The 13024-nt window shown below is 49.9% G+C and overlaps 4 protein-coding genes across 4 annotated transcripts; 1 reads left to right on the top strand and 3 right to left on the bottom strand.

Annotated features, from left to right (window-relative positions):
* Positions 1-386: 386 nt before the first annotated feature.
* Positions 387-1964, bottom strand: DBP8 (putative RNA helicase; the record flags this gene model as incomplete). Its single annotated transcript, XM_064840805.1, has 1 exon — positions 387-1964. The coding sequence occupies one exon, from the start codon at positions 1962-1964 to the stop codon at positions 387-389; it is 1578 nt and encodes a 525-aa protein (XP_064691442.1).
* A 152-nt stretch (positions 1965-2116) lies between these two features.
* Positions 2117-4165, top strand: kri1 (Kinetochore protein Spc24; the record flags this gene model as incomplete). Its single annotated transcript, XM_064840804.1, has 1 exon — positions 2117-4165. One exon carries the CDS (start codon positions 2117-2119, stop codon positions 4163-4165), a length of 2049 nt encoding a protein of 682 aa, XP_064691441.1.
* Positions 4166-5370: 1205 nt separating this feature from the next.
* Positions 5371-8761, bottom strand: LTS14_008115 (uncharacterized protein; the record flags this gene model as incomplete). Its single annotated transcript, XM_064840803.1, has 5 exons — positions 5371-6210; positions 6274-6312; positions 6462-6519; positions 6586-6658; positions 6712-8761. The coding sequence occupies 5 exons, from the start codon at positions 8759-8761 to the stop codon at positions 5371-5373; spliced, it is 3060 nt and encodes a 1019-aa protein (XP_064691440.1).
* A 926-nt stretch (positions 8762-9687) lies between these two features.
* On the bottom strand, positions 9688-11355 carry LTS14_008114 (uncharacterized protein; the record flags this gene model as incomplete). Its single annotated transcript, XM_064840802.1, has 1 exon — positions 9688-11355. The coding sequence occupies one exon, from the start codon at positions 11353-11355 to the stop codon at positions 9688-9690; it is 1668 nt and encodes a 555-aa protein (XP_064691439.1).
* Positions 11356-13024: the final 1669 nt, after the last annotated feature.

Raw genomic sequence — 13024 nt, 5'->3', positions numbered from 1 at the left:
GAGGCATAGCTGTCGTATGATCATGCGGTTATAGCTCAATACTAGGCCACGAGGTGGTGATGCAATAGTCAACTAATCTATAGACGAGACACGAGACTCTATTTGAAATGGTCATTGCTCAGATGTACTGGTGGAACAAAAGTGAAAAGACCCTTACATCATTCAAGCGTTGGATACATTCGGTTCAGTGGAAGGGAAAATTCATCAGTCGACGGAGGGCTGGAACGGCCTCGAAACAGGCATATATACACCGTGCTGGCATAAATGAATGAAGGCGTAGGAACCTTAGATTGCAGCATTGTGGCCGTGGGCATTATTTCTGGTGCAAAAGAAGTTCTCTGTTATCCTCGATCGGACGCGCTTACTAGCCCTATCAGCAACACCTATTAAGTCTTCCTCTTCTTCCCAGCCATACCCCTAACCCTATTCCCCTTAACGTCCCTCCCCTCCTCAATAGCAAGCAGCGCCTCCCTCTTCTTCACACCAACGATATTGAGCGCATCCCTCACCACCCTCGTCTCCACACTTACGCCCTCCTCAGCATACGCTTCCATCTCCCTTCCTACCCTCTTCTCCACAGCCTGCACGAGCTCCACATCCCTCTGTCCTACAAATGATATAGCCGTACCTGATCGACCAGCACGAGCCGTACGGCCGACACGGTGGATGTAATCGTCTGGATCTCGTGGTAAGTCATAGTTGATCACGAATCCAACATCAGGAATATCTAGACCCCGCGCCGCAACATCCGTAGCCACCAGAATCCTGGCTGCGCGAGCGCGGAAACGAGCGAGGTTGTTTATCCTGTCCGTGTGTTTCAGACCGGAATGCAGAGCTGTGACGCGGTGATCTAGGAGTCGAAGGAGGTATTCTAGTAGATTCGCCGTGGTGGTGCGGTTACAGAAGATAATTGTGCTCTTCTCCACATTCTGCGTTGTGAGGAGGATGACGTGGAGGTATTTCTCCTTGTGGAGGACGTTGACTAGTAGGTATGTTTGTTTCAGTTTTGTGGGGATGGCGAGGGTTTCGCAGTCGATCTCGGTGATGAATAATGGTGGCTTTCCTGGCGGGCGAGGTAGCTCTTTGCGTGCTCGCACCTCTGGCGTTACTGTAGCGGTGAAGAGGCAGGTTTGTCTTTGGCCGGAAGGTGGGAGGGCGGACAGACAGGTCTCTACGTCTGGGAGCATGCTGCCTTTGCCTGTCTTCAGAAGGCGGTCTGCTTCGTCCATCACGACGTACTGTACTCTTCGTAATCCTTTGATCGTTTCGGAGCCGGACATGGAGACGTGTTCGGCCAGGCGTCCGGGTGTGGCCACGACGAAATGAGGGCGGCGTTCTAGTTCTAGGGCTTGAGAGCGCATGTCCGCTCCACCAGTGACTAGACAGCATTTCACTCCCTGTCGGCCTCCGATCGCGGCAACTTGCTCGTAGATTTGTAACGCCAGTTCTCGTGTCGGTGTGAGGATGACGGCGAAGATGCCGGAGGGATCACGAGCCCATTGTTGGAGCAGAGGGACTGCAAAGGCCACCGTCTTTCCTGAACCTGTTCGAGAGCCACCTATACAGTCTCGTCCGGCGAGGATCTGAGGTATACTGGCGCTTTGGATGCGGGTGGGTTGTTTGATGGCCAGATGTGAGAGGGAGGCTATCAACCATGGGTCTACCCCGAGCGTGGCGAAAGTGGCGTTCTCTGGGTCCATGGAGGACTCGATTGTGGAGGGGAGAGCATCTCGTGATTCCTCAGCAGTAGCTGTAGAGATTTTGTCTGTGGCCACGGCCTTTGCCTTTATTCTTGACATTGGTGCGGCGTCCAGTCGAGGTCGTGGTTCATGGTCGCTGTCAATATCGCGGATATCCTCGGCATGACTCGCAACGGCGTTGGTCTGCTCAGATCCAGAATCCGCGTCACTCGACCCATCGTCATCCGGTGGCGAGAGCCTTCTGCGCTTACTTGGCCGGTCCATATCGAAGTTACGCAGTGGTGAAGAATGGGAATGCCCAAAGAGGAAGTCTGCGACAAAATTGTTCGCGGCGTCATTCCGCGTTTTTTCATATGCAACCTTCAATCACTTCTTTTCTGCTTTGTACATTTCCGTACATTTTTGTGTAAGACAAGATGGCGCTGAAGGGACGACCAGCAAAGCGACTGAAATTGCTAGACGAAGCTAGTGATGCTTCAGACGAGTCAGCAGACGAAGGTGTACAATTAGGCCAGAATAATGGTCCTGCGAATGAATTCAAGATTAATGAGAATTATGCCAAACGCTTCGAGCATAACAAGAAGCGCGAGGAGAAGCATCGGTTGGAGGAGAAGTATGGCGACGGGAGTGGAAAACGAGGCTTAGAAGAAGAAGAAGATGACGAAGAGGACTCGGAAGACGAGACGGAGGACGACGATGCTGAACTTGCTGATGTGGAGCTGGATGCCGAGATCTTCGATACGCTACGAGCACTGAAGAGTAAGGATCCGCGGATATACGATTCGACTGCCACATTCTACCGAGACTTTGAGGCCGAAGACGGCGCGGAGCAGCAGAAGGAGAAGAAGGAGAAGCCGATGTACCTGCAGGATTACCACCGTGAGAATCTAATGAGTGGGTTTGCAGGTGGCGAGGATGGCGAGGTAGACGATAGGCAGCCTGTGCAGACATATCAACAAGAGCAGGATGCTGTGAGAGCAGCACTTGTGGGGAGCATGCACGCTTCTGCTCAGCAGGACGACAGCGACGATAAGGACGATGATGATGACGAGGAGCTGTTCCAGGCCAAGAAAAAGTCAAACCATGAGTCCATACCCACTACCAAGACGACCTCAAAGCCCATAACAGAAAACGACATCACATCCGCCGACCAGGACCCTGAAACTTATCTTTCAAACTTCATGTCCGCACGTGCCTGGCTGGCAAATGGCGAATCGAAATACATACCACTGGATGAAGATGATAGCGAGGATGAGCAGAGGGCAGATAAGTTCGAGAACGCCTTCAACCTGCGGTTCGAGGACCCAGCACATGCGAACGAGACTTTGATGTCTTTCCGTCGAGACATCGGCGGAGATAAGGGAGTGCGGAGAGAGGAGCTAAGTGGGCGTCAACGAGCGCGAGAGAGGGAGAAGGAGCGGAAAGCAGCTGAGAAGCGAGAAAGGGAGGAGGAGCGAGCACGACTCAAGAAGTTGAAGGTCGAGGAGGTTGAGGAGAAAGTTGCTCGGATCCGGGAAGCTGCTGGCCTGCGAGGGAAGGATGTTGATTTGAGGGAGTGGCGGGGGATGATCGAAGGCGATTTTGCGGAGGATGAGTGGGAGGCGGAGATGGGGAGAAGGTTTGGGGAGGAGTATTATGATGCTGCCGAGACTGGGGAGGGAAGCGATGATGAGGACGAGGGAGCGGAGAAGTCAAAGCACAAGAAGGTGAAGGCGAAGAAGCCGAAGTGGGAGGATGAGATTGATATCAACGATTTGGTACCGGACTTTGTGGACGAGGATGATAGGGCTGAGTTCTCGTTGTCTGAGGAGGAGGATGATGTGGGTAGCGGTGCGGCTTTACCTGATGGCGATCGAGGTGTGGGGATGCGAGACGACGAGGACGATGACGGGGATGGCGGTGAACAGGGTACTGCGACGACCAAACGCAAGACCAAAAAAGACCGCCAGCAAGAAAAGCAAGACGCGAAGCGCATCGCGCGAAAACAACGCCAAGCCATCGAGTCCCTCGTCGACGCCGCCCTCCCTATCTCTAACCCCAACCTCGCCACCAAGAAAGTCAAGTCAACCTCAAGCGGTCCTGCGGGTTTCAGATACAGAGACACATCCCCGACCTCCTTCGGCCTTTCAGCAAGGGATATCTTGTTCGCGGAAGATGCACAACTCAATCAATTCGTCGGATTAAAGAAAATGCATGCGTTCAGGGATGAAGAGAAGAAGAGGAAGGATAAGAAGAGGTTCAGTAAAAAGGGAAGGGTGAAGATGTGGAGGAGGGAGTGTTTTGGTGATGAGAAGGAGGGTGGGGGAAAGGAGTTTGGGGTGGAGGATGGGGAGGAAGTGGGTGGCAGGGGTGATGTTGGGGGGACATTGGGTCGAAGGGAGGACGCTGAGGGGAATGTTAAGGAGGGGGAGAGGAGGAAGAAGAGGAAGAGGAGTGGTAAGGGGAAGAAGGAGGGGAATGTGTAGTCTGCTGGTTGTGTTGTGCTGTGCCCTACTGCTGCGCAAGAAGTATAGTTCCGTCTTCCCCATGCCCACATTCTCATGCTGCATCAGGGTATCAACATGCATTCTAGTTGCCGTCAACGCCCAGGATATCGCTGAGGTTCCAATGGAGACTTACCTGACAAGTCTCTTTCCGTGCGCCACAGAACGTCTGTGCATTGCGGCATGTTCACTACGTGAAGCGACTTTGCCGTTCGCCGAGAACGAGAAGAATTGTGATGTTCAGGTATCAAATCCATTTGTGTGAGTATCGTTGATTCTGTGACAGGAAGCATTCATGCTCGTTATCATGGGGTCCTCGAACAGATACTTATCTTGGAATTGAGAGCCCGGTGTCTCAGCAGATCTTGGCTGTGAAACTGAACATCGAGCTTCGGATGATCACCACGTCACGTGTCCTAACGACAAGACTTCATCGGTTTAGCGCTGAATCACAGGAGCGCAACCTGACTAGACTCGGGCGATATCGAGACTGCGCTGAGATGGAGCGCTACGGTAGCGAAATCAGCCAAGGCTGAGTCTTCACTTTCCAGAGTCTGTCCATCGCCCAATTGCTCGGCGGTGAGGATCCCAGAGATCACTACCGATGACGGATACTGGCTTATCGGTCGCTACACCCTGCTCTGGAAACTTGAGGACGTCGAGAAGACTGACGGTATCTTGCCCCTAGCGCACAGGTGGTCTAAAGTCATGATCAAGAGAGCTGTGGGATGATCGAGGGAGTTCTGAGAGTTTGAATGGTAGTGCTGCGGGGCTAAAACGACTGTGGAGTCGCTGCAGTAGGTGCATGTTAATGGACGCTGCCATGTGTTCCTTTTGTCGACGAACACTTATGCAGTACTGTTGATGTTGTGCGCTTGTTCCAACATCGATATCGCCCTCGTAGTCGCCCCCCCACGGATCACCACACACGGGAAGCTGTCCACTAAGCCCGCCGTCTTCATCTCGAAGCGTATGATGCCATCCTCATCAAAACGTCTTCAATGCATGCAAACACCTGCTACAATAAAACTTTTATCAGTATCTAAGATGGATTCAAAATACAGGCAGCCATCAGAGCATACCTTTATGTTAACATCAAACACCTTTTCTACCATAACACCAACTCGACTGATTTTGATGTACTCGATTCACTGTTGTGATCATCGTAGTCAGGATGAGCTCCGTTGCTACAGAACCCAGTCCAGTAGCCAGTCACTTCGCACATCAGGCGCTGGCTGCGTCACTTCGCACTTGCCCTTCTCTGTCAGATATGCACCAGCGCTGCTATACTGCAGCCAGCGTCCATATTTCTCCGAACTGCGGATAATCTGGTCCGACAGACCTACAGCATCTTGCGGGATCCATACAACTGGCTGCGGATCTCGCGTAACGGGGTCTTGGTATGCGGCTCTGAGCTCGGCATCTCGTTCCGAGGGCGACAGGTCGAGAAGCTCGTCCGGATATCCTGCAATGGCTTCGCCGAGTTGGTTGGCAACCTCGATCTTGCGTGAGCGGCGACCAGAAACGCGGTGCGGGTAGGGCTGCGTAGAGGGCTGTCGATTTGCAGCTGCAAGTCGCACTTCGATGCGGTGGTGGAGACCAAGCATCGTCTTTCGCGCGTCGGCTGCTGTGCTGACGATACCCCTGGGCGCCTCTTCCTTATCGTTGGAGCCAGCAACCTGCGTTCGGCTCCGTTTCTCCGTCGAGCTTGGCCTTAGGCATACAAGGGACTCTGGACTGCCTGGCTCAGCAGTCGCTGGACTGCCCTGAACCTCGCTGGTCTCTTCGCTACGACTACCGGAGGGACTTATTTGCGTGAAACGCTCCCTTTCGGCGTCCGCGGCCCTGTCTTCCAGCGTCACGGGAAGCAGCTCGTATAGCGGACTCAAGGAGTGCTCCAGAATGTAATGATACGCGGCGGTGAAGGCCAAGGCAATGATCATGATGATGGCCTGCGGCGTCGCTACGACTTTGTCTTCGGTGTTCCGTACGAGAAAGAAAAGGCCGATCAACGTGATTTCAAGGATCTGTGGAGACAGAGAGAGGTTAGACACTATGCCATCTATGTCGGAATGGATGTTTCCACTTACGTAAACTCCTGCAAACAGCTGTGACAACGCCCCCTCGAACTATGATCCCAACAAAAAGAATTAGCGACTGTCTTCAACCCTCGAGACAGCCAGGCTCTCCGAGACGTATCATCAAATTGTCTCTGCATTGTCCTGGGAACGCCGGCTCTTGGCTTTGCGGCAAAAGGGTTACAGGTTGGTTTACGTACAAGTGCGCCAAAGGTATCAACCTTGTTGCGTTGTACATAGTAGTAGTTGTGACGGTACCTGTTGCCGGCCGGTCAGCGAATGCTAGAACCACGCTAGCGTACTCGCGAGTTGACGTCAACGTACACTATGAAGAAGAGAACAAACAATGCTGATACGAATATGAGCATCAGAGGAGCGATGATGGAATAGATGAGGCCTTATTGGGTTAGTGGTATAATTCTCTGACTCCAGGGCAGGGATTCAGCGTACCAATGACAGCAAAGTTAGTCCAAAGTGAGAAGACATTGGCCCACATCTGATGTGGTATGGTTACCTGCAGCCACGCCTCTTCTCTCGGCGTCTGCGAGAACCACGGCCAGATCAATGTGATGAAGAGGATGCGAAGATACTGGAAAAGGGCGGAGCCAGAGAAGCCCAATGCTTGAATGATGAGGTAGTTGAAGAAGTAATTCGCCGCCTTCGGCAGATTGGTAGCCAACGTTTGTGTAATCAGTGTGGGGTTATTTGCAATAACGGGGATGACCGCGAGGAGGCCCGATGATATCGAAGTCACTAGCACCAGCTCGATGAGGAGGAAGGTGAAATAGAAGCCTTGGGTGACGACTTCGCGTCTGCTGCGGGTGGGTACGCCGCAGAGGACCGCAAGCTTTCGGCAAAGCGCGGGTACGACCAGCTGCACCAGGAGGGCGAGCAGGATGGCTGTGAGTGGACCGGAGATCAGACTGATGATCCAGCTCGGCCAGTCTTTGAGCCATGCCAGCCACTTGGTGTTGTTTCTGAGAGACTCCAACTGGCTCAGGATACCGAGGAAGAAGGCTGGTATACTCCAAAGCAATAGCATGGCGACGAAGAGGATCAGTGCGATGCAGGTTCGGGCGAAGCGCGCGAGAGAGGTCAGGCCCATGTTCCGCCAAAGGACCTCATGCGGCGCCACGTGCAGGAATCGCGGATACATGCGCCCGGGCGCATGATGAGTCGTCAATGCGCAGGCCATGTTCGCGGCCATCTGTCGATCGAACTGGACGAATGCAGAATTTTGCAGTTTGAACTTTTCTTCGTTGTCAAGCTCGGGTAGCAGGTCTTCGATCTCCACTGTGAGACGAGCAATCTCCGCTCGAAGCCAGGCGATCTTGAGTACGCGGTCATGTTTGCGCTGCCAGAATTTGAGAGACGAAACTGGCCGGTATTGACCGTCCTTGTCTTTTGCGATGCTGATGTATGCCTGCTGAGAGTCTGGGAGAAAGTTGCGCCACAATTGGACATTTCGCGTATTGTCTGCCTCGAAAGCATCCCTGATGAGGTCGGAGGGAGGCTGCACCTGGACTGCCACTTGCTCATCGTATGTGCGGACAGATTCCTCTGCAGGCTGCTCGGAATCTCCGGGCTTGACGGCAACCTTACCGTCCTTCCGAAGATTCTTGTGTACCAGGCGCAATAACCTCAACTCCTCCTTCTCGAGCGAATGGCACAGCTTTTTGCGGCGCGTAACGAGGTTTCGTAGAGAAGAGTAATCGCGATTCACCCATACATGTAGTCTGCTCCGATCATCGTTGTCCACGAACACATCAAAAAGGGCACTGAGCGCATCCGTGCTACGATATTCACTCGGGATGTTTGTGACCAGAATGGTCTTGGCAGAAGCCTTCAGTCTTTGCTCTGGAGATGTCAGGTACGCCTGTCGGACCGTAATGAAGTGCATCTTTTCGCGGTAGATGCGATAGAGTGTCCAGGAGATCATTACCAGGGCACAAGTTAAATGCGCCCAGTATCGGTTGGTCTTCGTTGGGGCCACATTTTGCCAGGACAATGTATCGAGTCCAGTGACATTATATTCCTGTGAATGTCCGCCGACGATGAAGTCATGTTGACCCTTGCCGCCATGATAGTTGACCGGGAGCAGTGTAATCACGCAGAAGAGCATGACAGGAAGGAAGATGACAGTCATGGCCCGTAAGAAGCGAACGGCGAAGTATCCATCGAGTCCACATTTGAGCTTGAGTTCCTCATCCTTGATGGAGAAGATACGGCGGATCCATCTGAGCGGACTCACTGGGATCGCCTCGACTCGTAAGCGCTTCGGGACGAGGTATGTCTTGGGCTGGTATAGTCGTCGACCTAGGTTGGAGCTTTTGAGCAAGAAGAAGCCGGAGAGTTGGAAGACGAACAGAGCAAAGCCCGTAGCCAAGTTCAGAACAAAGGCTTTGGTCGTGATACCGCCAGATGTCTGCGCAGCGCCGGCATTGCCTTGGAAGATATCGGAGATGCCGGACGAGTTCGTGTTATTAGTATTGAGCGCCATCGCCGTAGAAGACGTGCACCGGCCGTGTGAAGAGCAGGATGAACGGCTAACTAACGCAGGCGTGCCGATTAGGGAGTCGTAGGTTATATTACATCTAGCCTGGCAATCATGATGATTTCGGATGCGAGTGTTTCGATGAACCTTGGCGCTTCTTGTTGTTGAACTAGGTGACGCGAATAGGGATAGATGAACCGTTATAAACTGGTTTGTGACATGACGTATCGTATTACATACGCGTTAGTTGAGGTACGCGCTCTAATTAGCTAGATACACCTACTAGCGCTAAGTCTTACTAAGTAACATATATAAAGTAGTTGTAACGAATAACTAAAATATTATACTTAGCTTATCTACTTAGTAAATACTATATATAGATAAGAGTATAGATATAAGCTTAGTTAGAAATAGCTTATATAGATATTAAATCTATATATAGCTAGAATAAATCATATAATATAATATAGATTCCTTAAGATATAATTCTAATCCTATAAAATAACTATTATAGTCGACTAGCTTTCGATCTAGCGTAAATATTAGGTTTTTATATTTATAGATAATAAGATAATTCTTATAGAATATATTAATTCTTAAATTATATAATAGCTATATGAGTGATAAGTATTATTAAGAAGAAATCGAACTAAAATTTTAGAAGCTATAGTCTATTGGAAATTACGAAGATTATACGCGTTTATCGTCGAGCCGCGAAAGCGTAGCCTTCGAAATATAGAAGAAAGCGGACCTTACGTAGATAGGTTTAGCGGGGATGGCAAGCCGGTCGAGAAAGCTAGTCGACTACGATATATACGACTTCGAGGTTGCGTGCATGGCTACGAAGAGAAATCGGAATCTACTCAGACCTCGCACGACAAGATGGTGGTGTAATCAGATTCGTGAAAATGCGAAGGCAACGTTACCCTCTTTCATACATATTGAAGCACAATCCAGTCGAAATCTGAATCGAGACCTCCATATTCCATCCAATTGTCGTAGTTTGTGTCATCCCAAGCTCCAAAAGGAAATTCGGTCGCGGAAGCTACTCCTTCTGACGATGGACGCCAGCTTTGTGTATTGTCAGCTGCCTCCTCAGGTGCAATCATGGGATCAGTCGGGCTCCTCAGAAGGCTCAATCCGTGTGCCGAGTCAGCTAAGGCCGCCTGCAGTGCTGGAATATGTGAAAATTCCGGCTCCTTGTCTCTGCCCCGCAACACAGCACTCATCCAGATTACGTTATGTAGGAGTGAAGCACCCATCCTCGTGTTGATGTGTGCTGGGATACGCGATTGACGGTATCCTACTGCACGGCCTGCGCACTCTAAAGTTCGAGATGCACTCATGTGCTCGACGGACGCTGGACAGCAAGTGAACAGCCTGTGCACGCTACTGAAGGCAGCTCGCGCCGTGTCAGCATCTTCCTGGTCGGAGGAATCTTCTGTTGTCTCAAGGTATTTGAGCAGAACGACGCCGGCGAAGAATGTAGTACGCGAAGTGGCTTTGGGTGTGCCAGGGAGCGGGTGCGAATCGATCAACTGGCCAAGGCTTACACTGTTTCGTTCTCCAGAGAGACTCGTAAGCAGGCGAATCAGCTGCACCGCGGTCGATCGTGCGCCAGCTAGCATTTCCTGCAAGAATACTGGCACTGTGCGCGCCATATCCGCGTCGGATGCAGCGTCGGGTTGTGACTCTGTCTTGACTAGACACAAAGCGAAAAAGTAGACTTGTGATGCCTGTAGCGCAATTTCGGCGTTGACTGTCCATCCTTGGGCGTGTGTGATTTTCACGTTGGTCAGCGCCCGATGATGCTGACGAACCAATGTAGGGGACAAAGTCCCTGCCAGGCCGTCCCCGAGTGCGCTAAGATACATGGCCGTCTGCCGGTGAATCTCGATGATGGCCACATAGGTGCAAGGGGCGGTATTGATGCTGTTGAATGAAGCAATGGTTTGTAAGCCCAGTGGGCAAGCCAATGTAGGCAACAGACCATTCCAACAGCTCAGTTCAACATCTAGCTCAAAGCATTTGAGCCATGTTAGTCTGCGAATATGGTGTGGGTGCTTCCCAAGCTGATGATGGGATCGTCTCTGACCAAAGAAGATCTCGTCAATCTCTTTGTCAAGACCCATTTGACGAGCGGCATTGATAGCCAAGCCCAGCCGCGTCCAGCTAGGATCACGAGGCTGGTTGTGGACCTCCGCTGGCCACGTGCACGTCATAAGAATGGCTTGGAGATCGCCAACAGACTGGATAGCCTCGGAAGTTGTTTTCGCCAGTAAGGCGTGATGGGCAGCCAGAAGAGGTGGGTAGCGGTCACTGAAGAATTGATGGTAGCGAGAAGCTATTACGACAATGGTCCAGAACAGTAACTCACTATCTTCATGGAGCTTAGTCAAGGATGTGACCGTGTGGAGGATGCAGAAGTGTGGGTAATAGAGCATCTCAAAGCTTCGGAATAGCCGTGTAATGTCAGAAGATGTAAAGACCAACTGCGCAATGCTATACGTGGCCGATGCAGTCGTGTCTGGGAGCTGCAGCCAGCGCTCGGAATGAGTGCCCAAGCTCGTCCTCAATAAATCCTCCTTTGGATCATTCATATTCGAGTCGCTAGCGGTTTCATATGCAGACCCTGAGCTTGCCGTGCTCTGCGTACTGATGTCCGGCGGAAGTGTTGACGGAGCTTGCGCTCCTGTGGAAATCGCATCGACGTCTTGAGCTTGCTTCAAGCGATCGATCTCAGACTGAAGATGTTGCAATCGACTGTGTTATACATTAGCGTTGCCCACTCGATGCCGGGTTTTGCTACCTTCGTGCAGGCACTCGCTTGAAGTTGGAGTCCGTCCGACATTTCAAGCCTCGTCGTGTGCAGTTGGAACACGGGATGGGAGCTCGCACGCGGAGGTCGCACTTTTGCTGTTCTTCTTATTAATTCGCGCCAAGTGGCCTTGTGTTGCCTGCTTGCCTTGGCCTGTCGACACGTGGTGCACGATGGGGCACCACGTCTCGGCTCTGTACTCTTCTCGTCCGCCATGTTTAGCAGTCGCTCCTGCAGCTGACTCTACACATATCACGGTCTACGGGCGAGCAGGAATTGAACAACTGTCATACCACACGCACTGGGCAGCGGATGCTGACGAAGAAGCTCTCGCGATCGATGACTGTCTGGGCTAGCGTTAGACGACTGCTCGAGGATGCATCGACGCATGTCATGGGACTAATGACAGTGCGTTTGGATGTCATCGATGGCTACCTCAGACTGGCCGCCCAGCTTAGGCTCTATTACTTCGACTATTATATGCCGACTGTTAAGTGCTAATAGGGGATTTTAGCTATTATCCGGTCTCGGAAGGCTATATTAGTTGTTATTAGTCGTCTTGTTTAGTATTCAACTAGCTATTGTCGACTAGTAAAGAAGATTAGCTTACTATTAAGATCTTTATCTACTTTTACTCCTCTCTTAAGTAGGTATATACGCTTATATAGTCTACGTCTAGATAAATTAAATAAGTACCTATCGCGCTACTTATTAAGTAACTAATAGATATCTAATAATAAAAGCTATTAAATAATTATAGTATATAATTACTAGAGGTTAGTTATTATATACCTATAGTATAAGAGGGTTAGAGAATAACTAGTTCTTATTCTCTTATTTCTATATTATATATTATATATCTATAATACTAGTAGTTAATAATATTAGTCGCCTTATTATCTTACTAATCTATTAGTTAGCTAACTAGATAATAATAATAGTTAACTTACTTAATAGTTAAAGTAAATAGAGCCTTAGTCTTAGTCTTATTCTTATCTTAGTAGCTACGCTAGAGAAGCTTAGCGCAATAAAGCTAATATATACTTTATTATTATTATAGTAGTATCTATTATATATTTAAGTCTATTACTATTAATATAATAATATATATAGATAATCTAGTAGTTTATCTTAGTAGTCTAATTTAGCTTACCTTATAAAAGCTTATCTTACTAGTAGATATTACTAGCGCTAAAGCGTAGAGAAGCTAAGGCTTAAATATAGTAAGCTAAGCTATAATCTATATAAAACTCGTAATTTAGAGTAGAATACTATACTCTATTTAAGTTATACTAGACTATATCTATAGGACTTAAATACTATACTAATTATATTACTATTATTCTATAAATACTATTATAGAGCTATTCTATACTATATAAGGTACTCTCTTAGCGGCTGCGCCTACGTAAATAGAGCGCCTTACCTTATATAATAGAGTACTTTAGGTA

Source organism: Recurvomyces mirabilis (assembly GCF_035927965.1).
Source record: "Recurvomyces mirabilis strain CCFEE 5264 chromosome Unknown scaffold_24, whole genome shotgun sequence".
NCBI lineage: Eukaryota > Fungi > Ascomycota > Dothideomycetes > Mycosphaerellales > Teratosphaeriaceae > Recurvomyces > Recurvomyces mirabilis.
The sequence above is the reverse complement of the archived record's forward strand: the minus strand, read 5'-3'. Positions and strand labels throughout refer to the sequence as shown.